The sequence below is a fragment of the Scyliorhinus torazame genome, chromosome 6 (genome assembly GCF_047496885.1).
Source record: "Scyliorhinus torazame isolate Kashiwa2021f chromosome 6, sScyTor2.1, whole genome shotgun sequence".
NCBI lineage: Eukaryota > Metazoa > Chordata > Chondrichthyes > Carcharhiniformes > Scyliorhinidae > Scyliorhinus > Scyliorhinus torazame.
In genome coordinates, this window is record NC_092712.1 from 102,618,742 (window position 1) to 102,643,212 (window position 24,471).

The following is a 24,471-nucleotide window of genomic DNA, read 5'->3' on the forward strand; positions in this document are numbered from 1 at the left end:
AGTAACAGCGTGGATATATGGGTGAAAGCTCATTCCAAGGTCAAATATGACACTGCAGTTGTGAACAGTTTGGTTCATAGAATCAAATCACCCACCCACCCTCCATTCATGGGCATGGCCCCCCTTGGACCCTGACCTTGGCACCCAGGCACACTTGCACTGCCACCCTGGCACCACTCCTGCCAGCTGGCAGTGCCACCCAGGCACCCTGCCAGGGCTCCTGCCAATTGGAAGTGCCACGCAGGTACCTTGGCAGTGCCAAGGTGCACACGTTCCAGGGGAAGGACCAGGGAGCCACCCTGAACACCCTGGGGTTTCCGATGGTCCAGGAGACACTCCTGGGTGCTGTTCTGCCTGGTCTACGTTTATGTGGACCAGTACAGAATGATGCCCCACTAAAGCCACCCTGGGGAGGCTAGTTGATCCCGGGAAGCTGGTAGATGCCAGGTAAGTGCTTAAAATCTATTTAGGTGAGCACCGTTTGGTCAGGCCCCATTTGTGTGGGATTCCGATTCCGATGCCTAGCAGGACTTTGATAGATGAAATGAGGATTGTATTACGGGCCAGGGTTTAGAGAACCCCAAAGTGTAACATGGAGTTCACCTGACCAATAACGTTAAATAGATGTTGGTTATGGGAGCACAAGGGCCCACTTTACAGGTGTGGTGCAACAGAAAGCTAAAAGTATTTTTTTTAAACAAAACACAATGTTTATTCTATGAATCCAGTTAACATTTTTAAACACACACAGTAAACAGCTTAGCAACTATCAACTCAAATACTCCCCCCAAAGAATACAATACTCTATAAGTAACCCTTAATCTTTCCTTGCAACATCCATAAGACAAAAAACCCTTTTTACAGAAAGACAGCAGGTTTAAATTCTCTACTGAGAGCAGTTATCACTGTTAAATTAGCAAGTGATCTGAAGGCATTCTTTTCATACAGAGAGAGATTAGAATTACATCTTGCTTCTCTGGATGCAGCTCCCAATCTACAAAATGAAACCAAACACACCCTGTAGCTGCCAGCCCAAAGTGAAAGTAAAGCAGACAGACAGCCCAGCTCCACCCACACTCTGACATCACTGCTGTTTGATAAACCCCATTTCTTAAAGGTACATCCACTACAGCTATTTGATAAACACCCATTTCTTAAAGGTACTCTCACATGACACTTGCAGTCTGCCTGGAAGCCGCGAGTGGCCTCTCCCAGCATCTGCTGCGCGCGTTGGGTTCGAGCGAGAGCTGGAGGGATTCAAACATGAAATTTGAATTATAGAATTTACAGTGCAGAAGGAGGCCATCTGGCCCATCGAGTCTGCACCGGCTCTTGGAAAGAGCACCCTACCCAAGATCAACATCTCCACCCTATCCCCCTAACCCAGCAACCCCACCCAACACTAAGGTCAATTTTGGACACTAAGGGCAATTTATCATGGCCAATCCACCTAACCTGCACATCTTTGGACTGTGGGAGGAAACCGGAGCACCCGGAGGAAACCCACGCACACATGAGGAGGATGTGCAGACTCCGCACAGACAGTGACCCAAGCCGGAATCGAAGCCGGGACCCTGGAGCTGTGAAGCAATTGTGCTATCCACAATGCTACCGTGCTGCCCCTGCATTATGGAGGTGACAACATATTCAATAACTTTGCAGAGAAAACAGAGGATATGAGTATTCTGCTCCATCTTCTCCACCACATTTCTGTCCCTCTGCAGCTCGGAAGAAGAGTCATATGGACATGAAACGTTGCGCGCGATTTAATGGCTGCTTTACACTTAAGCGAGAGTGCGACAAGGCTGCTAAATCGCGGGAGAGGACAAAATCGAGGACTGCACTGGGCGCAATCTAACCGGCCCACTCCCATTGGTGAAATCAGGATCCCACCTTAAGGTGGCGAGAAACCAATAATCACCACTTAAGCCCAATCTCCATACAATTAATAGGAGTGACTCCCTATCTATCCCATGATCTAATGGCCTCCCCAGCAAGTGGCCACGTGGGCGGCGATTAGTACTCCTTTTTAAAAACATGACGCTAGTTGAAGGGCTGCTGCGGGGACCCGAGGAGGTGAGTAGCCATCTTTGCTCTGGGACAATGAGCTTGGGGGCACTGGGTCTGCTGCCCCGGCGCTTTAGAGGGGGTTGGGGGAGCCCCTGGGGAGGCCAGTCTCGGTCAGGGTGGGCCGCCATCGGAGGGAGGGGGGTGGGTGTGGCCACCATTGGGCTGGGCTGGGCTGGGCGGGGCGGGGTGGGAACATGGGTGTCACAGCACCCACGGGTCCTCCATGCCAACCCTTGGATCATGTGTTCCTGTTCCATGGGGCAACACCAGCCCCTTCCCGCCCATTCCACAGACAACCCATAACTCCCACTGACCACGTAGGCCTCTGGCCGCGCGGCTGAAGGCTATTGCTCATTGGGAATTGGCAATCATAGTTAAGTGAGTGCTTCACGCATCCCAAGTGGATTCCCGCGGGTGGGCGGGCTATGTAGCATGTGGGAAATATTGCCTGCCATCCCAATAAGACCGTGATACCTGGACACAGCGCCTGAACACTGCGCGAGGCAACACCTAAGACAGAACAGCCAACATCAGAACACCCAGGCATCCGGGAGTTGCGGGCATCACTCCGGATAGCCAGCGACGTCGGATGGAGATCCTGCGGGAGAATGGATATGTGGTCAGTGGGAGGAATGGGTCTCATTCTGTATGGTATTAACAACTCATGTTGGGGGCCAGTAGACCTTCACATCTGTGCCATATGCCAACCTATACATTGGTTACTGATCTGTCCTTGGCCAACCCCCGTGACCTCCAGTGCCCGTTCCTCGTATGGGGTAAGGACTCTAATATCCGGCACCCCGATGCCTGACTGGGTCCTCTCTCTCCTGTTGTGGACCATCTTCTTCTGCAGGGACACAGAGGGAACCGTTAGCTGCATGCTTCATTCATCACAGGCATGGGGGGAGGGCTCGACGTGGGGGATTCGCGGGGTGGGTGGCGGAGGCTCATGGGGGCTTGTGGGGGTTCAGGGGGGCTCGGGGTGGGCTCGGGGCTTGGGGGGGGGGGGGGTTCTGGGGTCTGGTGCCAACTCACCCATGCAGCCGGTGAAGGTTGTTGATCTTCTTGCGGCACTGTGTGCTGGTCCTCCTTATCATAGAATTTACAGTGCAGAAGGAGGCCATTCGGCCCATCGGGTCTGCACCAGCTCTTGGAAAGAGCACCCTACCCAAGGTCAACACCTCCACCCTATCCCCATAACCCAGTAACCCCACCCAACATTAAGGGCAATTTTGGACACTAAGGGCAATTTATCATGGCCAATCCACCTAACCTGCACATCTTTGGACTGTGGGAGGAAACCGGAGCACCCGGAGGAAACCTACGCACACACGGGGAGGATGTGCAGACTCCGCACAGACAGTGACCCAAGCCGGAATCGAACCTGGGACCCTGGAGCTGTGAAGCAATTGTGCTAACCACAATGCGACTGTGCTGCTCCTGGTCACACTCCCCGAGCTGACGGCCGCTGCCACTTCCTCCCAGGTGGCACTGGCTGCCTTGTGGCTGACCCTTGGGGGACATAGTATCCCGTCTGGCCTCTACCGCGTACAATGATCTGTCAGGTTTGGCATCCCTGAATCATGTGGCTGGTCTTCTTGATGGCACGGTTGCGGACTGAGTGGGGTTGACTGTGTAGGATCGGTTTAAGTGCTGCTCTCCCTTGTTAGCTGGGGACTGGCGAGCGTAGTCCTGGCGAATTTGCCGGTGAGATCATCAGTTGCGGCAAGAAGCCCATGGAGCCTCGTAATGTGGACCCATATCGTTTTATAGCGGTGACAGCTTCGACAGGCCGAACGTCAGGAAGCTCGCCACCACATTTAGAAACCTTTCCGTTAAATCGCGCCCATTAACTCTCTCTCTCCACAGATGCTGCCAGACCTGCTGAGTCTTTCCAGCATTGTGTGTTTTTAGTTCAGATTTCCAGCATGCATAGTGTTTTGCTTTTATATTAGAAGTGGGGTAGTAGTTTGCAAAGATGCAGTGATCAAGAGTGTTTTTTTGAGGAGAATTGTGATGACAGCAGATTTGAAGGAGGAAAAACCCGTGAAGCAGGAGAACCATTTAAAATGGGAGCCAAGAAGGGAATCTGGGTGGTTTGTGGTGAGTTCCCTTTTGAATCTAGAATGATGTGAGAATGGTGAGTAGTTTTAGCCAATGAGAACAGGAGCTGATAGTGTTTTAAGTGATGCCACCAGATCTGTTCAAGTTTGTGTCCCCTGGACATGAAGAGGCAGAGATGACGAGGGTGAGAGTAATGGTTTTATTGCAGACTAGGGCATCAAAGGTAGATATAAGAGTGTGGTTTAGTAGATGGACAGCTGCAGAAAAGTTGTGGTGAACAGCTAGACAGTACAAATCTTGAGCGTGGTTCGAATTTAAATGGGGGAGAGTTTTTCTTCAGGACGAATAAGGGAGGAAGTAAAGCTTGGCGGAAGAAGCAGGGTGTGTGGGTGGAGGGCGATATTAGGAAGTGATCAGAGATGGCCTTATCTGTGATTGATACTATGGGAATGGTCAGGGTCAACCACCTTCAGCTGTTTCATCAATAACCTTCCCTTCACCATGAGGCCAGAAGTGGGGATGTTCACTGATGATTGCACAATGTTCAGTATCATTCACCACTCTTCAAATACTGAAGCAGTCCATGTCCAAATGCAGCATGCCCTGGAGAGTACTTAGGCTTGGGCTGATAAATAGCAAATAGCATTTGTGTCACACAATTACCAGGTAACTACTCTCCCCAACAAAAGGGAATCAAACCACCTCATTGGAATCCCCCACTATGGTTATCATTGACCAGAAACTGAACTGGACCAACCATATAAATAGTGGCTAAAATTCAAGGCTATGGGCCAAGTGCTGGGAAGTGGGATTTGTAGATTAGAGTAGATTGTTTTAGTCAGTGTAGGCTTGATGGGCCGAAGGGCCTATTCTGTACTGTATGATTCTATGAAAAGCTCAGACGAAAGTCTGAGTTCTGTGGTGAGTAACTCATCTCCTGACTCCCCAAAGCTTGTCCACTATCTACTAGGCACAAGTAAAAAGTATAATGGAATATTTACCACTTCCTTGGGTAAGTGCAGCTTCTACAAGATTCAAAAAGCTCAACACTACCCAGGACAAGGCAGTCCCCTTGACCAAAATCCCATCGAGTACCTTTAACTTCCACCACCATAGTAGCAGCGAGGGAATGGGACTAGCCAGGTTAAACTTTTGGGAGCTGGTGCAGACCCGATGGGCCAAATAGCCTCCTTCTCTGATGTAAATAACAAACAAACAAACAGACAGTGTGTACCATTTAAAGATGCACTGCAGTAACTCAGCAAGGCACCTTCAACAGCACCTTCCAAACCCATGGCCTCTACCGCTGAAAAGGACATGGGCAGCAGAGTCAAAGGAACACCACCACCTATCTGGGTGCATCCTATCCAGCTGCATCACAGCTTGGTATGGCAACTGCTCAGCCCAAGATCGCAAGAAACTGCAGATTGTGGTGAACTCAGCCCAATGCATTGCACAGGCTTGCCACCCTCACATTGATTCTGTCTACACCTCCTGCTGCCTCAGGAAGGCAGGCAGCATTGTCAGAGGCCCCTCACACCCAGGCTTTGCCTTCTTCCAGACCCTTCCATCAGGCAGAAGGGAGAGAAGTCTGAAGACCTGCACATCCAGACATAGGAACAGCTTCTTCCCCACATCTACAAGACTCCTCAACGACTCCCCCTCGGACTGATCTGTTCCCTGTAAGAACACTATTCACGACGCCCTGTGCTGCACTTGCACATGTATTTGCTTTGTTTGGCCCCTTGTTCCGCACTGTAAGCAATCACTGGTTGTCGATCAATGTACCATTTGTCAATGTACTCTGTTGATTATTCTATTTGTCTACTATGTGCGTACTGTGTACATTCTCTCGGCCACAGAAAAATACTTTTCACTGTACTTCGGTACATGCGACAATAAATCAAATCAAACAATAAATCAAACACCTGTAAGTTCCCTTCAAAGTCACACACCATCCTAATTTGGAAATATATCGCTGTCCCTTCACTGTCACTGGGTCAAAATCCTGGAACTCGCTCCGTAGCAGCACTTGTCGGTGTACCTACACCACATGGACTGCAGCAGTTCAAGAAGGCAACTCACCACCAACTTCTCAAGGGCAATTAGGAATGGGCAATAAATGCTGACCTGGCCAGCGATAATGACACCCCATGAAAGAATTAAAAGAAAAGGATGGCAAAGTTAAGTGGGGGCTATGAGCATGGGTTGGGGAGTTTACATCCAGGTGCGAAGGGAAGATGGTGAACCTGGAAAAGAGAAGGTGATGAATTGAGCTGGAGGTTAAAATCCCCCAAGATGAGAAGTTGCCTGATGGAGAAGCATTTTACTACATATTTTTAGAGAAAATGTATCCAAATAAACATTTAATTCCCAAAATACAAATAAACATCAACGCTATAGAACTATTAATATATGGTGATGATATCCTTGCAAGAATTACTGTCACTTTTACTTTTCCATTTCTTGCACTACCTGCTGGCCTTATCCTGACTCCAGCTAACACCCACACATGTACATATTCCTGCAAGCTTGTTGGATAATAACAGGGTGGAACCCCTGGTTGATTTCATCCTGCCTGACCCCAGATCCACCACTGTATAGTAATATAGAGTGATCCCAACTGGATTCAATTAACAGCACACACACTGAGGAGGGGCGGAGGGAGATCTGGAATCTGCTGAATCAGAAGTTCAGTTCCACAGATGAATAATTCATCACCTTCTGAGCAATTGGAAAAGAATTCCGGTCACTAATTTTAAGCTACAATGTTTATCCCATTAATGTTCTGCTTTTTCACGATTTCTGAATTGTTTCCTGATGTTTCTACACAGCATGTGGTGGCACACTGAATGGCAATGGAATAATAAAGTCTCCTTATTATCCTAACTCGTACCCACATAACAAATCTTGTGAGTGGATTATCAACCAGTCAGAAGGACAAGTGGTCACACTCAACTTCATTTCCTTTGACATTGAGGATGCTACTAACTGCAACCACGACTATCTCGAGGTATGGGAGCAAGAATTCTTGATCATGCCATAGGTGAAACCAGAAATGACACAATAGTTACTATCCACAATTTGTAATTTTACAGACTTAAATCTGCCTCAAAAACATGATCAGACATTCATCTTCAATACATTAATAATATTGAAACACAATTTTTTGTTTTAGAACTCAGATGGATTGTGCTAATTAAGAATAACAGCTGAAATAACGATACTTGCATCATTATTCTCAGTTCGAGGGGAGGAATTGTTACCCTTTAACTGTTTAAAATATGTAGATATTAAACATTATGTTCATGATCAGTTGAAACCAAAAGACAGGTTTATGATTCAGGTACAATCCAGTTCTGATAAAGAATTTCAATTGAAATGTTCAGTCAGATTTTCACAGAGCTGTCTTAATCAAGGCTGACGGGTGCAAGACCTGCAAGTCCCATCTCCCCATTTATGGCACATCCCATTTTTGCTGGTGGGTTAGGGTGTGAATTGCACATGGGGAAACCTGAACTCGACAGGGCCATTTGAACTCAGTGTTGAGTTCACACAGACCCAGTTTTCGCTGTAGCAAGGACCGAAACATGCAATGTGGGAGTCATAAATTTTTTAGATCAATCGTAAATACTTTAGAAGGACAGGTCTATAAAACTGTCAGGCTGTGAAGTTATTAAAATCCTCAGCCCTTTTGAAATTAAAAAAACAGCTGCCTGTATCAGTGAGAGTTGAAAAAGAACTGTTCTATCCGTTGCAATAGCTGCTTGTTGACATTACCCCAAGGATTATCATTATGCCTCTACTAGTGCTCGGCTGCTCTCCACAACCTACAATTACCCCTGAAAGGTATCCTTAATGCAACTTAAAGAGGTTATGAAAGCATTACCTGACTTTGATGTGGGTTATGAATACAAGTCTGTTCATTTTTATGGGGGTGTTAAGTACTTGATGGTATGTAAAAGCTTTGAGTGCACTTTCATGAATGGGAGTGTTTTATAATCCAGTAAAGGCTATACTAGATATTTCAACATTTGTTTTATTTCATCTCAACATGGCTCCTGAAATCTGCCCATTTACTGGGTGAGTTGCCATGAAGGGTATTAGAGCAAAGAGTGGTAAGTGGATTGGCATGAGTTTCCATTAAGTTTGCATGGGAGCTATAAGGGGCCATAGGGTTGGTAGGGGACATGGACAGGCATGAGTTGAATAGGGGCATGGAGGTTTCATGGGGAGTGATTTGTGGGTGATGGGGTGTGGGGGTGAGGAGTAGAGGGCCAAACGTTTAAGGAATCAACTGGGCGGGCCTTTTAAACAGTTTCCCTTGGCACTCGGCAACCGTTGCCACTTATGGCCTGTGCCTCGTGACGGCGGTCCTGACTTCATCCCAAGATGGGTGTAGTCATAGAATAGAACCCCTACAGTACAGAAGGAGGCCATTTGGCCCATCGAGTCTACACCAATCATCTGAACGAGCACCCTACCAAGGGTCCACTCCCCACCCCCTCCCATCCCTGTAACCCCATAACCACACCTAACCTTTTGGATACTATGGGCAATTTAGCATGACCAGTCCACCTATCCTGCATATCTTTGGACAGTGGGAGGAAACCGGAGCTGCTGGAGGAAACTGACCGAGAAAGCATGGGTTTTGAAGGAACTGTTTTGTATAGAAGAGTTATTTATATTTTCTCCAAATGAGGTAATGAATAACAATACACAATTTTGTATGTTTTCCTATAAGTTCCTAGGAGATGAGTTATGAATACATGGATTCAACTGGCAATTGTTTTTTTTCATTTTGTGTCTGTAGAAAAGTGTTTCATTAGTTCATGAGCTGATGATGATGCTTTTCACTCATCTTTGTTTGTTCCAGGTCCAGGATGGTTCTGTCATAGACTCTCCACTAATTGGTAAATATTGTGGGACCATAATTCCACCAATAGTCCGGTCAACACAAAGCTCAATGTTCATCAAGTTCAAGACAGACTCTAAAATAAGTAACCCTGGATTTCAAGCAGAGTATGAATCAGCAGAGAAAGGTACTTTAAAATATGTTCATTATTGTCACCCATGACCTCTTCCCTCTTTTTAACCTTCTTAAGAAACACTTTGGCCTGCTAGACCCAAAATTGCAAGACTCTGCTGGAGGTGTTGATCCATCCTCCAGTTATTCCTGGAACAGGTTGCTAGCCTATCCGGAGGCTTATAGCTAAAGGGGTGCCACTCCACATCAAGCATGAATAACTTGGAGTCTCTCCTGTTCTTACTGCCTCGCCATGGACTTTGCAGGTTGACCTGTTTGGCCTCATTATGAATGCACCTTCCTTGGTCATCAGCTCCTGGGGTGGGACCCGAACCGGGAGCTTCCGGCCTCAAGCCAGGGACACTACCCACTGCAAAACAAGACCTCCCGTGGTTCTGGTGGTAGGCTAATAATCCAAATGTTAAAACCCACTGTGGCAGGTTGTGAATTTAACAAATCTAATTTTGTTGTCTGGGAACAAAAGTACCATGAAAACTGGCCAGTGTCCTCCAGAGACGAAAGCCTACCATCCCAACCCAATCTGACCTACAAGTTACTCCAGTCCCACACTTCATGATTGGCTCTCAATGTGATCAGGGCAACTTGGGATTGGCAATGAATATTGGTCTGTTAGTATGACCCACAGCTGGAGAACAGAAAAATAATTTTGCAGGAGGAGGAAGTTGCTGACCAGCAAAAACCACAACATTTATATGAGTTGTTGTATTAGATTTTATCTTACTCTGGTTAACCTTGCTCTCAGAGTTCACTTTCTCCAGGGGCTGGTTAAGCACATGGGTTCAATTCCCGTACCAGCCTCCCCGAACAGGCTCCGGAGTGTGGCAACTAGGGGCTTTTCACAGTAACTTCATTTGAAGCCTACTTGTGACAATAAGCGATTTTCATTTTCATTCATTTCATTTTTTCATATATCTTCTTTTGGAGTTTTCTGCCTCCGAAGGGAGTTCCAACCAATAGCATGCCATCTTCGCCATGGGTAGGGAAAGGAGGCAGGTCCTGAATCTGTCTCAACCAGAACAGGGATTGAACCCCATGCTGTTGGTCCAGTCTACTCCACACCAGTCCAGTCCATAAAAATCATGGCTAATAAGGGAGAGAGAGGATGTAGGACACGGAGAGGCGCGACTGTGAATTGCCGGGTCGGTCGCTGGCCCAGCTGGCTGGGGCGGGGGGGGGGCCTTGCCAGGGCCCGGAGGTGGGAGGGGGGGGGGAATGGGCCGAGTGGCCCAGGTGACACCCCATGGGACTGGGGCGGTGTCCACGCCTGGACCCCCATTGACGCGGCCTGCAAGGCAGCCATCCTATGCATGCCCCACTGACCACCCACCTTGGCCCCTGGTCCTCCAGAGTGACACTGGCTATATGGATGCTCCACACCCGCACTCCACCCACTGCCCAACCCGGCCGTCACCCGCCGGCGGTGCATCAGGCAGCCCACTCAAGGGCAACGCCCACTGTAACCCGTACGTAGGTGACGCGCAGGGCCACGGAGCAAGCCACTGTCAAGGGCAGTGCCAGCCGATGGTACTCATGGCAGCAGGGACGGGCGCCAGGGTCAGAGGCCCTCATGGTGTCAGACACCATCGGGGCCATGGGTGTGGAGATGGGAGGCATACGGGGGCAGAGCCCGCAATGCCAACCTGGCCCACCATGTAGTTCAGTGGACCTGGTTGGGCACGGGGGTACACACCATGCTAATATATTGGCCTTTCACCCCCTGCAGACAATAGATATTAGAATTCAATCAGCAATGATGGCCTTCCTGCTAGTCGCCGCAGCCCTGGGGGATGCACTGTGGCTGTATGAGCTGGAACTGCTCGAAGAGGAGGTAGCTGCAGCAGCGGAGCCTGCCCCAGAGAAACAGGAGGCTGCAGCCCAGGATGGCGATCCGGCCGCCCAACAGGCCAAGGAGGTGGAGGAGGTGCAAAGGGGCACCGCATGAGGCCTCCTGTGTATCGGTAGTACCTGCCATTTGAGGACCTGCCAGTCCGGGCCTTTGAAGTCTCCAGCTGAGCAGAGAGACAATGTGACATATCTGCCAGATCATGGCACACCTGGCACCGCGGTGGTATGGGGGAGGACACCCGCTCCCGGTGGCCGTCAAGGTGACGGTCGCCCTGAATGTTTACGTGATGGGGTCCTTCCAGGCTTCAAGTGGGGAATTGTCTGGGATCTCAGAGACCTCAGTGCACAGGTGCATCTTCACCGTCACGGAAGCCAAATATGCCCAGTCGGCGCAATACATCCATTTCAACATGGACTGAGCCCTCCAGGGTGCCTGGGCAGCAGGGTTCACTGCCATCGCTGACATGCCCCGAATCCAGGGTGATCGACGGGATGCATATCCCCCGACGAGCACTTGCAGATGACAGGCTGCTCTACACAAACTGAAAGGGGTTCCACGCCATGAACATTGCAGCTGATATGTGACCATCAAATGTGCATCATACACGTCTGCGCCCTATACCCGGGCAGTGTGCACAACGCCTTCATCCCGGCACACTCAACCATTCCTGACCAGTTTGAGATGCACTTCAACCCCTCCCCCGGCTGGGAGGTTGGCTCCTGGGTGACACTGCGGTCGTGGCTGATGACGCCTATCTGGAGGCCACAGACTGACACGGAGACCTGCTACGTCGATGCCCATGCCGCAACCAGGAGCGCGATCGAGTGGTGCTTTGGCCTCCTGAACTGCTCTGAGAAGGTCGCCCGCATCGTGGCGGCCTGCTGCATCCTCCACAACATTGCTCAGCAGAGGGGCGACGATCTGGAGGAGGAGGGTGAAGGACAGTCCTCGTCTGATGAGGAAGATGCAGGCAAGGGGGAAGGGGGGAAGGACATGGGGCCCAGGCAGACATGGGAGGCCACACAATGTGTGCACCAGGGCCAATGAGCACGGGACACCCTGATCGCCTCCAGGGTCACCGCATAGGAGGGGTGGGGAAACTGGCGAGGGGCACCAACACTGCATCCCACCCTAACCCCTCCTCACCCGGCCAAAAAACCCTCCCCCTCACCCCCCCACCCACCGCCTGCAAACCCCTCCGTGATACATACCTGCCAACCTACAGGGTGCCGACCCTGGGTTGGCATTAACACCTGGTCTGGTCTATGGGATGGAGGATGATGACAACCCACTCTGCAATGAGCTCTGGTGCTCCGCATCGTATGACAATGTCTGAGTCCTACCCACGGTTGCACTTTCCACCGTCCACCTGGGTGATCTATACATGTGAACTGGCCATTCCATCATACGGTGCCATCAGATCCCTAGGGTGGCGGTGGTGGGGACCGTCCAGAGAGGGAGAAGGTGGGGAGCCCAGGACACACACAACGTCTGCTCATTCGCCCACCCTGCACCCCCGCTGTGGCCAGCCCAGATCAGTCCATCCCTCACACCCATCTGACAGAGCACCGAGTCAGGTTGTAACAGTGTAAACAGGTGTTTAATGTGAAAACATATATACAGAGTCGTGCCCTACCTACTATAATTAAACTGTGCCCTGCAACTTAACTGGTGTTTAATTTTCTGGCCTTACGGGCCCTAACGCTACATCTAGGTGGATGCCCAGACGGTACATCAGAGTGGAGGCGGCCTGCTGTGATTCCAATGGGTCCCCATTGCCGCATGTCTTCTTGGGCAACCGGGCCAGGATGGGCTCGGCTGCTGCTCAGGTGTCCCAGGTGACATGGTGCCACCCTGTTTTGCCCGCTGCCCACCAGATGCGCCAGGGACATTGATGTGCCATCAATTAACACAAGACGAGTGGTGAACGGAACTGTGGCTTTAATAAGCTAAACAGAAAGCCTCCTGGCCACTGATCCCGAGCTGGGGCAGAGGCGGAGATCAGCCACCTTTATACCGAGCCCGAGGGGAGGCGGAGCCATTAGGCAGTGGTTTACCACAATACATGTAGTACAGTAACAGTTTACCACAATACATATAATACACAAACAGTGGTTTACCACAGACAGGAGGGGCGGAGTCTGAGGTGCTGCTGTGTTCCGGCACCTCCCCCGTGGGAGTCACCGGCACGGGCCCCAGTACCATCTCCTCTCTCAGGGTGCCCAGTGGCCACCAGGCTACTCCATGGGTCGGAGGTGCAAGTGGAGCTAATCTCTGAGGCTCCCCCGCTACCTGGTGCTGCCACTCATGGAGGCCTACTCTGGTCTTGACCAGGGCCTGCATGCTTGTAGTTATGGAGCCAGGGAGTGGACCATCTCCGTCTGAGACTGCGCCACATCACCCATTGACTGTGCCACCATCTTCTGGGTCTGTGCCACATCAGCCAGTGACTGGGCCACCTCCCTCTGTGCCTGCGCCATGTCGTCCAGTGCCTGGGCAATAAGGCTAATGTTCTCAGCCATGGCCTGCTGTGACTGGGCCACACTCAAGGGCACTGCTGCAATTTCCAGGAGGCTCTCGCATATGGCTGCCTGTGAGGTGGAAACCCAGTCATGGGCCTCGACCAGCGCCTGCTCAGAGTTCTCAAGGCCTTGGACATGCTGATCCATCGCCAAAACGTTTGCCACCAATGCCTCCAGACGCCACCTTTGCGGTGTTGACCTGGGAGGCACGCATGGTTGGCACCACCTCCTGCTCCTACAAGCGGTTGGACTCCTCCAACTGAACCTGTAAGTACTGGATGCTCACCGACAATCCCTCATGTAGTCCCCAGCTCTGCAACTGCATATCCACAATCGATGGGACTGTTCGTTCCAGAAGCCCGAAACCCGTCTGGACGGCAGCTAGTTCCTGGGGCCGGCCTGCCCTCCAACCATTCGCCCCCTCGGGTGCTCCTACGTCCACCTGCTGTACCGGAACAGCTGTGTGGTGCGCACCAGAGAGTGTCCCAGGAGCCTCTTCACTAAAGCGCCCAACTGAGGTAAGTGTCTCTGGGATGGTGGAGGGTGTTGGAGACAGCTGTGACGGAAAATCTGTGTCATCCTCCGACTCCAGCTCCGGGATGTCCAAAGTCTCGGGTTGGGGGCTGCCGTCCGAGCTGCTCTCAGCGTCACTGCTCGGCTCATGAGGGGGCTCCGGCTGTGGTATGGGTTAGGGGCGGGGGACACGGGCGGACCGGCCCAATCTCCAGCAGATCCCGCAAGACACAAGACAAGAATGCATGATTAGACTGCGGGCCGGTGGTTGGTGGGGTGGTGGGGGGTGAGGGTGGTGTGGCGTTGAGGGTGATGCTGAGGGTGAGGGTGGTATAGTGTGTGCATGAATGTGGGGGTGATGCTGGCAGTGAGGGTGGGGGTTAGGTTGGTTTGGGGTGAGGGTGAGGGTGGGGGGGGTTGACACACATGTCACGGGGTAACCGCAACTCAGTAGGGTCTCACTTCCTTGCCCGTGGCAGACCTCCAGCTCGACGACCTTCCTTTCCTCCAGACCGCCGACCATATCTGCTCTGCCACAATGAGTGGCCGCAGGTCCGGAGGGTTCCCTCCATTTTTCTCCCACTCGCGGCGGTTATCAGTGGCCTTCTCCTTTGTAGGGTTTGGAGGTGGGGGGAGGAAACAAAAAATTACAGTGTTAGACGGTCTGACGCATGCAGCCCAGGGGGGGCGTAGCTGGTGGCCTCAGTGGCCAGGGCACCCGGCCATGGCGGACGGTATGGGTGCCGGCATGTGGTGCAGAGTGGGTGTTCGGTCGCCCTCCGCATGGGGCGGGGGGTTGGGTTACGGGTGTGTAGAACGCAGGTTAGTGCCATGCACACAGTGTTGCCTACTCACCCTGGCCGCCCTGAGGAGGTTGTGCAATTTCTTCCGGCACTGCTGGCCGGCCCAGACGGTGTTGCTGGTGGCTCTCACCGCCTCTGCCACCTGCGCCCAGGCATGGCGAATGGCACGGCTGGCAGCTCCTGCCCAGGGTACAGGGTCAACTGCCTCCCTTCCACCACATCCAGGAGGGTCTCCAGCTCGGCGTCAGTGAAACCGAGGGTGCCACTCTACTCACTGCCACCTTGTTGGCTGGGTTGGTGTGTGGGGGGAGTGAAGTGTGTGAACGCAGCTGAAGCTTGTCAGCTTCCTGAGTGTCAATCTCAGGCCCGGCGAATCCGGCACCGCTTCTTATTGGAATCGATTGTGTTCCACGTGGTTTCGGTGCTAGCCCCTCAACAGTAGCTGAATCGTTCCAGGTGCGGCGCCAGTTTTGCTGTCGTGGAACGCCACGAATCCTGCGCCAACATCAACACTTAGTCTCAGGAACAGAGAAACCCACCGCAGGTCCATGGGCCACACCTGCTGAAGTTGGATTCTGAAAGCTAAGTTTTCTTGGAAATGTTATTCACATGGTTTATATAAAACTGACATGAATGTTTATTCCATGTTGCTTCTTGCATTGGTTTCTCTGGCTATGTTAAGCACCATTTTATTCATCTTGAAAATCTCACTTAATGATCAGAGGAGCTGTACTGTTGGATTTATAAATCAAGGAGCTTCTTGAGGTCTATTCATACAGATATTTATTAAAGCAGACTATAAACACAATTATGTTTGATCTATGACATGAAATGTCTGGTAGTTTGAAAGTTGCAGAGAACTTGTTAGGTCTAAGGGCTCTGGTGTAAACTCTGAGTTGGGATGATCACATTCTGTTATTGGATCCTTAATATTATATCTGAAATGCAATGGACATACTCTTTAAAGAAATGATCAGAATTGTCACCGTAAGAATGTAAAGTGCTTTATCGTTTGAGCTTCCTCTTCGTTACAAACAGTGATTGAAAAAGTAATCATTTTCTTTGTAGGTTGTGGTGAGGTCCTGACACAATCAGTAGGCACCATTACCAGCCCTGGACACCCAACAAACTATCCACATGGTGCAAAATGTATCTGGTATATTTCAGTTCAGCCTGGACAAGTCATCCGTCTTACATTCACCTCCTTTAATATTGAATATCACATGAACTGCACCAAGGATTATATTGAGTTATATGATAATGGTACCATTAGTTCTGGCAGACGAATAGGAAGGTAAGAAATGATAAGTTTTGTGTCTGTTGACAGTACAGTAATGATATTTACTCAAGTTTCCTGGGTATCCAGCATTGTTAGGTGCTTCCAAATCTGAGTTGCCATTATTTACCATCATTCACCATGGCACCAAATTGCTCTCGGGTGAGTGCGCAATGAGGCCGGAGAATAGTGCCCGATGGCATTCTTTGACAGGGAGTAGGGAAAATCCACAGTACACTTGTGTCCCTCTTTGTCAGCTTTAATGGGGCATTAGATAATCTGGGGTAGGATTCTCCATTGCGAGTCCGCCCTGCTACCGCTGCTGGTGAGGAGAGAGAATTTGGTGTGCCGTTTGCTGGAAGTGGGATTCTCTGCTCCCAATGGGATTTCTTGTCAATGTGATTTCCCATTGAAGCCACCCCATGCGCTGGGAAATCCATGGGCACTGGGACCATAGAATCCCACCCCCAGCGAATGGCTGGAGAATTCCAGTCCTGGAATTTAGCAAATATAAACAGTTGGCAAATATAATTAAATCTGGGCAAATGCAAAAGAAGGCAATAAATAAAGCAATGCATATATAATGATTAGTCAGAAATGGTTCTTGTTATGCCAGTGAACTGAAATTTGATTCTTGATTGACGATTAAGTCACCATAAAGCAGCATTGATAAAGATGTCATAATGAAATTAATGGATGGAGAACTTCAGTGAGTGATGTAATGAACTGACTATTGTCTGCCTTTCCCTATTTGTTTGCTAATAAAAGGACTATTTATAGGAGAATGGAACTATCTCCCCATACAACTAATTCAATGCCAGTTGCAGTTGGATGGCATGAGACAAAATCTTTTAGTCCTTCCAACGTGAATCTTCAACTGGCTTCCAGACCTCCCTCGCTTCGTTTTGGTGAAGAGCCTTGCTTGTCTTTTTTTAAATAAATTTAGAGTACCCAATTATTTATTTTTTCCCAATTAAGGGGCAATTTAGTGTGGCTAATCCACCTATCCTGCCCATCTTTGGGTTGTGGGGGTGAAACACGGATAGTGACCCAGGGCCGGGATTCGACCCGGGTCCTCAGCGCCGCTGTCCCAATGCTATCCACTGCGCCACATGCCGCCCTGCCTTGCTTGTCTTGATTGAATTTCCACAGCAGCTTAGAAACTTGCAATTGACACTTGTGATGCAACACATTTTGTTCTTCTGTATTTCCCACATTGCCACCAACCTTCCATGTGTTCATGTTATCTATGAATAAAGTGTACTCTATTATTATAGAAAATGCTTGCTTTAATCATTGAAGGGAAATTAAAATTTTTGATAGTAAAGTCCACATTTCTCTCACATATAGGTTCTGCGGTAGGTCTATTCTTCCTTCTATAACCAGCAGTGGCAGTATGATGAGCCTTCTTTTTGTGTCGGATTCAAGCATAGCCACTGAGGGATTCTCAGCAAGTTATGATTCCCTTACTGCTTCCTCAGGTATGCTGCTACTGTATAGAATTTGTAATATTGATGCAGTGATTCTGTATCATAATAACGGCGAAGATGATAATGATAAAGTCAATGTTGTTGAATCCTGTTTCCTTAAAGAATCCATGACATTATGTTTGTTAACTACACTAATCTCTGCTTTGGCACTGTTTTTGGCACGCAGTTTTGGCAGACCAAACTAATCTTTTCGAATGGAGCAATCTCAAACTAGGGTGCACAATTTCAAAATAAGTGTCTCCAATTATATCTGTGAGAAGGATTCAGGCCGGGAGGGGGGTGTTGGGTTGGGGGTGGGGGGGGTGAAGGGGGGAGGTGCGGGATGTCAGGTCAGGCCTGGGGTTGGTCAGGTTGGGGGGGGGGGCGGAGCGACGTCAGGTTGGGTCGGAGGTGGGGGTGGTGTGATGAATCTCTGGGAGGTCATGTGTGTGTGAGGCTAGGTCTCGTTGTTTAAATAGTTACTCTGGAGTTAGAAGTGATTTTCTTTCCCCCTCTAACTCTTTCAGAGTAACTTTCAGGGTACAACTGGCAGAGCCATCTGAAGTTCGGGATTTAAGTTGATTCTGTAAGATGGTTCCCAGCCGAGCACAGTTGTCCAGATGAAGTTAGCACTTCTGGGCAATCTTCGGGTAAACCCTTATCTGGGAACTTTGAAGAAGTATTCCCCAGCCCATCATTAGGGGATCCCTAAGAGCGACACTGGGGAACCAGGAAGTTATGGACACTGAGAATTTTTCGGATGTGGCACATTGGGTCGTGTCACCTACTGAGCTTTGATCTAAATGCAGTGCAATTTACAGAGGAATTGTTTTTGGTAGGAAAGGAAAAATGAGTATGTCTCATTATTGAATTGAGTTTCAACTACGTTGGAACCCTTGCAATGTGTGGGTTGTAATCATTGCTGCTGAAAGGGATATTAGGAAGTACTTCTACACACAAACGGTAGTAGAAATCAGGAACTGTGATTGTTTTATTTTCGGCATAGGTATCATAGGATAGAGAGAAAGGTTGCGTAAATGGAGTTGGGATACAGGTCAACCATGATCCATGAATGGTGGTATAGGCTCGAGGGACTGTATGGTCTGCTCCTGTTCTTGTGCTTCTGAGTATGGATCTCATTGATCCAGAGGGGAGTTTTAGCATGATGAATCACTGGCAAAAGACATGTTACATATCACATTGCTCATGCTAGACAAAGGATTTGTATTTACCTGTATCATTACAGACACTAGTGCTGACAGTGATTGATGATAGGCCTTTGTTCTTAAAAGGACAAAGAACAAAGAACATTGCAGCACAGGAACAGGCCCTTCGGCCCACCAAGCCTGTACCGATCAAGATTCTTTATTTAGACCTACTACTTATTCCCCAAACAATCTGTATCCCTCCATTCCCCGCCTGTTTATGTGTCTATCAAGATACACATCAAACGTTGCTATTGTGCCTGCCTCCACCACCTCCACTGACAACGCGTTACAGGCACCCACCACCCTATGCATGAAAAACTTTCACCGCATATCTCCCCTAAACTTTCTCCCTCTCACCTTGAACCTGCGCCCCCTTGTAATTGAGTCTTCCACCCTGGAAAAAACTTCTGACTATTCACCCTGTCTATACTTCTCATAATTTTGTAGGCCTCAATCAGGTCTCGCCTCACCCTCCATCTTTCAACGAGAGCAATCTTAGTTTATTCAACCTCTCCTAATAGCTAACACCCTCCAGACCAGGCATCACCCTGGTAAAACTTCTCTGCACTCTCTGCAGCCACGTCCTTCTGGTAGTGTGGGAATCAGAACTGGATGCAATATTCCAAATGTGGCCTAACTAAAGTTCTATACAACTGTAACATGACATGCCAACTCGTGTATTCAATATGACGCCTATCTTAGTGTCATCTGCAAACTTGCTAATCAGACATTCCACATTTTCCTCCAGGTCATTTATATATATGTTATGGGTGAGGCGTTTTCAGAACCCCAAAATGTATCATGGAGTTCAACCAACCTCTCCCTTTAATGTATTTGTTACTTTTCCTAGCACATGGCTTGTTCCCTAGGTGTGGAATTACAATTATGGACACGTGGGTTTTTAAACACAAAACAATGTTTATTCCATGAACTCAACTTAACATCTTAAATAAACATTGGATCTCTTAACACCCCTTACTTCAAAGATAACGCCGAAAATATTGCAACAGTAAATAATTCCTCAAAATGTTCCTTCAAACTTCCAAGAGACTTAACACCTTTAAACAGAATCACATCAGGTTAAAGGCTTTACTATTATGAGTTTAAATCACCCAAATGATCCAGAGATAGTCTTTCATGGCAGAGATCCAGCTCACTGCAAACACAGACACTCCCAAGCTCTTTTCAAACTTCAAAATTAAACTGCAAAATGGCTGACCTAAAGCCCAGCTCCATCCACTCTCTGAATCACTGTTTTCTTAAAGGTACATTGCTTAAATATTCATGTCTTAAAGGTACTCTCACATGACATATATGACAAACAACAGTGGTCCCAGCACTGGATCCCTGTGGAATACCACTAGTTACAGATCTCCACTCTGAAAAACACCCTTCCATTGTTACTCTCTGTCTCCTGTTGCCAAGCCAGTTCTTTATCCATCTAGCCAGCACAGCCTGAATCCCATGCGACTTTACCTTTTGTACCAGTCTGCCAGTGGAGGAAGGAAAGTGTGTAAATCAAATACCTCATCATTGATGGTTGATGAGATTTTTGGCCATCTAAAACTGTCTAACTGGAACACTTTACTGGTTCGAGTATGCTGTGCAATGATTGCCAAAACCCCAAATTTAGAAGTACAGATGATGCCCTTGACTTATAATCCAGAACTAAGTGTATGTGGAATAAAACATTCATCCCTAAAGTATAGATTCTATCAAAATTGTGGTAAGTTGACATGAATATGGGCGAAGAAATTTCCACTTTCACAGTTTGGTGCAGAATATTTTAAGTATTACTTGATGCAGTAATTGGAGGAAAAAAATTAAATGTGACAACAAAACCCAAATTTCCAGTCATTTATTTAAAGCTGCAAGATACTACCCTCTTAGTGGTGACAATTCTCTCTCCCGTGGGTTTGCCAGAGCCAAATGCTGCACCTTTACTGTATTAAACCATGTATGCAAAAGTTGACCCAAGTGGTATTTATGGCATTAGTGATGAATGGTAGAACGTGTAGACTTGCAACAATCTATCAGCTGAAGAATCAGCAAACAGTACAAAAGATTCCCAAGATTAAATACTAGAGCAGGTATTTTTCCACTCAAAGAATACCAATACTCCTGCACATGTAACTTTAGACAGCAAGGACAAACAATCAGGTGGGAAACTATTTTACCACAGTGGCCCACTGCTATTTCCATGTTTTTTTAGTCAAAGTGATAGGAAGTTAAATGTGTCCACTCTTAAGTTTTTGAGAAGACTGATTTTAAGATGGACAGACTTTTTTGCCTTCTTAGTTAACATTGAATGCTGTTTTCTAAGTTATTGTTGTACAGACAATCCTCAATCTTATCCCAATAAATAATCCCATTAGTTTACACGGAAATTGAATACTTTATGTAAGTGCAGATAACTGTTTTGCTACCTTTGATTATAGATACTAATTAAGCACTTTTCCAAACATATGGCAATCTTGACTGACTGCCTTAAATTGTCTGACAAATCTTCGTCTCTCTCAGTGGGCTGGGATATAATTGCCATTTGTCTCTCAGTATTTGTTTGAACCATTGTAACTTGTTTAGATGATGTGATGACTCAGCTCTAAATGTGCATGCATGACTTTTGCTATGGTGGGCCACATATTCATATGAACCGGCCTACTTTCCTTATTCACAGGGAGCACAATTCCGCAGTCTAAAATGTGTTGAATTTTAATGAAACTTTGCTTCTTGACCCAAGAGACTCATTGTGGGTTGGAATTTCATCCTCGAGGCAGGGAGTGGGAACCAGGAAAATTCCTGGATTGGCCGGCCAACTTGCGCGATGTGGGGCGGGATTCTTCGAGCGCGCCGGGTCGGAGAATCGGGGGGGCGTGGGAATTTCCGCCATGCTGCTCCGATACCGGGCCGCCGCTTCTCCGGCGACTGGAGAATCGGCGGCAATCGCACCCGTGCGGTCGCAGCGGTGCTGGTCGGGGTCCGCTGAAATAGGCCCCCAAGTTGATTCTCCGCGGTCGACCGGCCGAATTCCACTGGTGTGGTTCACATCTGGTACGACCCGGCGGGAGCTCGGACACGCGTTCGCGGTGGCAGTCCTGATGGGGGGGTGGGGGGAATCTGACTCCGGGGGGTGGGGGGGGGGGGGGGTGGGGGGTTGGGGGGGGGGGGCTCAGTGGTGGCCAGGCCCGCGATCGTGAGCCACCGATTGGCGGGGCATCGCGATCTGGAGGGGACCTACCTTGCTCCGCGCGGGCCCACTGTGTGGCTCCGCCATGCCTGCGCCGAGGTGGACCGCTGCACGCATGCGTGGGCCCGCTTGCGGCCGCCGAGCACATACGTAGCCGCGTGGTCTGGACAGCAGGGCCCCGCCGGCAGCGAGAGCTGTGGGACACGTGCTGGGGCCCTGCTGGCCCCCTGGAAAATGGAGAATCACCCCGGGCTTTTGAGGAAAATGTCCGGAGTGATTCTCGCCCGTTTTCCGTAGGGCATGGGGACTTCGTCCCCAAGAGGAAGAATCCCAGCTGTGATTTTCATTGTGGTGAGGGCGGGTGTGAACTGCAGTTGGGACAACTAATCCTGCAATGGTTTCAGAGGTGGTGACAGAGGTTGCCAGGTGCAGAGGCGGGCTGTATAAAAAGCCCGCCTTGATGCTGTGGGACTTTGTCCTAGTTATAATAAAAACAGCAAGGCCCTCCAGAGCTCACATTCTCACTTCCTCACACATTCCCCATGCCACCTCATGCCTGCTACCCTCCCCCTGAAACACCTCATGATCCCACATCAAGCTATGTTACTTTCATGTACATTTTTCCATTACATACTGTCTAAAAACAATGAATGCTATAGTGACAGTTGGTTGTGTAAAATGGCTTTTTAAAAAGGTAATTCATTGATATCTAGCACAGTGGTCAGCACTGTCGCTTCACAGCTCCAGGGTCCGAGGTTCGTTTCCCGGCTTGGGTCACTGTCTGTGCAGAGTTTGCACTTTCTCCCCGTGTCTGCGTGGGTTTCCTCCGGGTGCTCCAGTTTCCTCCCACAGTTCAAAGATGTGCAGGTTAGGTGGATTGGCCATGCTAAATTGCCCTTCATGTCGAAAAAGGTTGGGTGGGGTTGCTGGGTTACGGGGATAAGGTGGGGGTGGGGGGGGTGGATTTGAGTAGGGTGCTCTTTCCAAGAGCCGGTGCAGACCCGATGGGCCGAATGGCCTCCTTCTGCATTGTAAATTCTATGATCTATGATCTTTCCACTTTCTTAAAATAGACTAATTTTACTACAACCAAATAACTGTGTCAATCATCCAGATCCGTTAAAGTGGCAATAGCTGAACTGCAAGTATATTGATGTCTGAGTTCTCAGCCTAGAATACATAATAAGTTTTGGCTGAGAGTACAGAAATACATTTAACTGTTAAATTGCCTAAGCCCAGGAAAAGTATTGCTTAATTTACAACTGTGACACTCTGATATATGCTGTCAATGTCACAATATTATTTACACTGGATAAAGAGGTTTCAAGTGCTCGCAGTTTCTGATGTTGATATTTTAATGGATAATTGACCATTTTATTGGCCTGTAATAAAAATAAATATTTTAAAGAAAATAGAAAGTTATCAATTACTGTTTAAAGCATTGTTTTAAATACATTCCACTGTCACTATGTTATTCATCAGTTATATATAGTGTATAGTGGGTGAATGGGCATGGAAAGTGCCAAGCCTTAGCATAGAAGGAATTAAGGGCCATGGAGAATGTTTTGGGGGGACATAACTTGGTATGGGGACATGAGGGGCCATGGGGGTAGTTTGGGTGCTTGTAGGGGCATGTGGGGACACAGGGTTATTTTGGGGGTGCACCTCAGCTTTGAGGTGTCATAGAGTGTATGGAGAGCATACTGAAGCATGAGAAGTATCTTTTGAATTTACATTGCAAAGGGATCCCGCATGCGGACTATGGTTCATGTCACCCCTGAGGTACCGTGAACAACAGCTTATCGGAAAGCTGGTCTCACTCCATGAAAATTGTGAGGGCTAGGACATGTCTATCTCTGCAATGGAGTCAACCAGGTTGGGAGTGCAAATGATGCGCTTGGAGTCAGAACCAGCCCGCATCCTTCAAAGGCACTCATGAAAATTGGAAATCTTGACAATGGGGTTGGAAACTGAAATTGAGGCATACCCACCATTTAGTGAAGGTTCCCAAGTCATCCTGAGTTGGCGGAAGTCCAGCCCTATATTCCTGACTCAATGCACATTTTTGAAAACAGGGGCGTCATTCTCCGACCCCCCAGCGGGTCGGAGAATGGCCGTTGGCCGCCGTGAATCCCGCCCCCGCCGGTTGCCGAAGTCTCCGGCACCGGATATTCGGCGGGGGCGGGAATCGGGCCGCGCCGGTTGGCGGGGCCCCCCGCTGGATTCTCCGGCCCGAATGGGCCGAAGTCCAGCCGATAAATTGCCTGTCCCGCCGGCGTGGATTAAACCACCTTTTGAATGGTGGGACAAGGCGGCGTGGGCGGGCTCCGGGGTCCTGGGGGGGGGGGGGCACGGGGCGATCTGGCCCCGGGGGGTGCCCCCACGGTGGCCTGGCCCGCGATCGGGGCCCACCAATCCACGGGCGGGCCTGTGCCGTGGGGGCACTCTTTTCCTTCCGCCTCCGCC

General features: G+C 49.1%; 1 protein-coding gene across 1 annotated transcript in view; it reads left to right on the forward strand.

Annotated features, from left to right (window-relative positions):
- cubn (cubilin (intrinsic factor-cobalamin receptor)) overlaps positions 1–24,471 on the forward strand; it is a 604,171-nt gene that overhangs the window by 114,037 nt on the left and 465,663 nt on the right. Inside the window, exons 17-20 of the mRNA XM_072510233.1 lie at positions 6,969–7,147; positions 9,011–9,176; positions 15,934–16,159; positions 17,492–17,622. Coding sequence (XP_072366334.1) covers positions 6,969–7,147; positions 9,011–9,176; positions 15,934–16,159; positions 17,492–17,622 — 702 coding nt within the window. The remainder of the gene's footprint in view (positions 1–6,968; positions 7,148–9,010; positions 9,177–15,933; positions 16,160–17,491; positions 17,623–24,471) is intronic.